This window comes from Diospyros lotus, chromosome 10, assembly GCF_014633365.1.
Source record: "Diospyros lotus cultivar Yz01 chromosome 10, ASM1463336v1, whole genome shotgun sequence".
NCBI classification, from domain to species: domain Eukaryota; kingdom Viridiplantae; phylum Streptophyta; class Magnoliopsida; order Ericales; family Ebenaceae; genus Diospyros; species Diospyros lotus.
This window is the reverse complement of record NC_068347.1, coordinates 22,890,493-22,892,221: the sequence shown is the minus strand read 5'-3', so window position 1 is coordinate 22,892,221 and position 1,729 is coordinate 22,890,493. Positions and strand designations below refer to the sequence as shown.

At 39.0% G+C, this 1,729-nt stretch overlaps 1 protein-coding gene across 1 annotated transcript; it reads left to right on the top strand.

Annotated features, from left to right (window-relative positions):
* The first annotated feature begins 420 nt into the window (after positions 1-420).
* LOC127811185 (glycine-rich cell wall structural protein-like) lies at positions 421-816 on the top strand. Its single transcript, XM_052350890.1, has one exon. The coding sequence runs from the start codon at positions 421-423 to the stop codon at positions 814-816; it is 396 nt and encodes a 131-aa protein (XP_052206850.1).
* The last annotated feature ends 913 nt before the right edge of the window (positions 817-1,729 follow it).

The window sequence follows — 1,729 nt, the reverse complement described above, 5'->3', positions numbered from 1 at the left end:
GGCCGGCCCTGGCCCTGCAAATTTCATAGACGAGAAAATACGAGAGAGAGAGAGAGAGAGAGAGAGAGAGAGAGAGAGAGAGAGTCCACCATTAACTGAAGAAAAGCGATGAAATGAAAGGAATTAAAGCCGTTGAAGACTCTGTCGGGTTTAATGCAAAGTCAAAAGTCCACCCACAAGATGCAAGTGATCAGCCAGCTGTTGCCTGTTGCTGATTTGATTAATTACAGAGACTCACACTGATCGTTTCCATTCCTTAACGAAGGAAACGTTTTGACTGCATTTATAACTCTCCCCAAATTAACGCGGTTTACAGATACGCATTTAAAACTTTCCCATCTTCTGCCCCTTTGACCTCTCTGTATATAATGCCTCTCTTATTCCCCCCTTCTCATCCAAACACATTTGCAAATTAAGAAGATGAACTCGGGGTTTTTGCCTTTGCTGCTTCTTTGGGTCATTCTTTGCGCTGCCGATGCCAGGATCCTGGTGGGCTCGAAGGGTTCGTTCAGGTTTAGGGGTGAGAAGAATTTCTTCAATGGCCCTGGCATAGCCGAGGGAGGAGGTGGTGGTTTCGGCGGCGGCGGAGGTTTTGGTGGGGGTGGGGGTGGCGGTGGAGGACTAGGTGGTGGGGCCGGGTTTGGAGGAGGAGTTGGTGGTGGGTTTGGAGGGGGTGGGCTTGGTGGTGGTGGTGGTGGAGGTGGAGGTGGTGGTGGCGGTGCCGGCGGAGGTTTGGGACTTGGTGGTGGGGCCGGGTACGGCGGAGGAATTGGCGGTGGCAGTGGCGGTGGCGTCGGAGATGATGACCTGCCTTGAGGACCTGGTTTTGACGAAACATCAGTACTGAATGGTAACTGTAGTTATGTAAACAAACTTCTATATAAAACTTGGATTTTTATTCCAAATGTCAATATGCTTTTTTATAAGCAAAAATTAGTTCCATTCTCTCCACTTTTTTTTATTTTTTTTTATTTTTTGGAGTAATGGTATAATTGTAAATTTTTTACACAAAATTAACAATCATCGTGGATTAGTAACCATATGGAAGTGAATAAAAATTATACTAATACCAAGCAAAAAAAAAAAAGAGGAAATACTTAGCAAGAAATGAAGATGCTACAATTGAGGAGAAAAAAATAATGAATAAAATTAAATATCGAGGCCTAGAAGTAAGAAGGGTAGTTGAATAAGAAGATTATTTTTTATTTTTATTTTTAAATTACGCGCTATCACTTGCGTCCCGTCAAACTCGCCTTAAGATCATCACGAAAGAAGTAAATTAGGGATGTGCTTGGGTCGAGAGACTTTGGATTTACTTCCATATAGCTAGCTAGGTTATGAAAGTAGAGTCAAAAGTCAAATGTTTTCTATGAATTAATTCAAGATTTATGAATTTAGAAGTCCTAAATTTATGTTTACACATGAAGTCAAAGCTAGTCTACTCTACTTATCCTCATATCTTGATTTATCTCTAAATGTCTATAAAGCTTCACAAGCAAAAACTAATTAAGTTTCAATAGATAATACAAGAAATAATGATAACAACAATAATAGTTATAAGTACAAATTTAATACCATCCATATGAGTTGACACAATTAACTAAAAACTTACGATTCATTTCATAAATGAATAAAGCTCGTTTCATGTTAAGTTATATAAAGTTATATAATATATAGGGTTATTAGCATCAAAAAATTAAACTTTTTTGAGTTTTGTAATTTTATCTAA

What these genes read in the sequence shown, in the direction of transcription:
- LOC127811185 (XM_052350890.1), top strand. Translation starts at nt 421, where the DNA reads ATGAACTCGGGGTTTTTGCCTTTGCTGCTTCTTTGGGTCATTCTTTGC.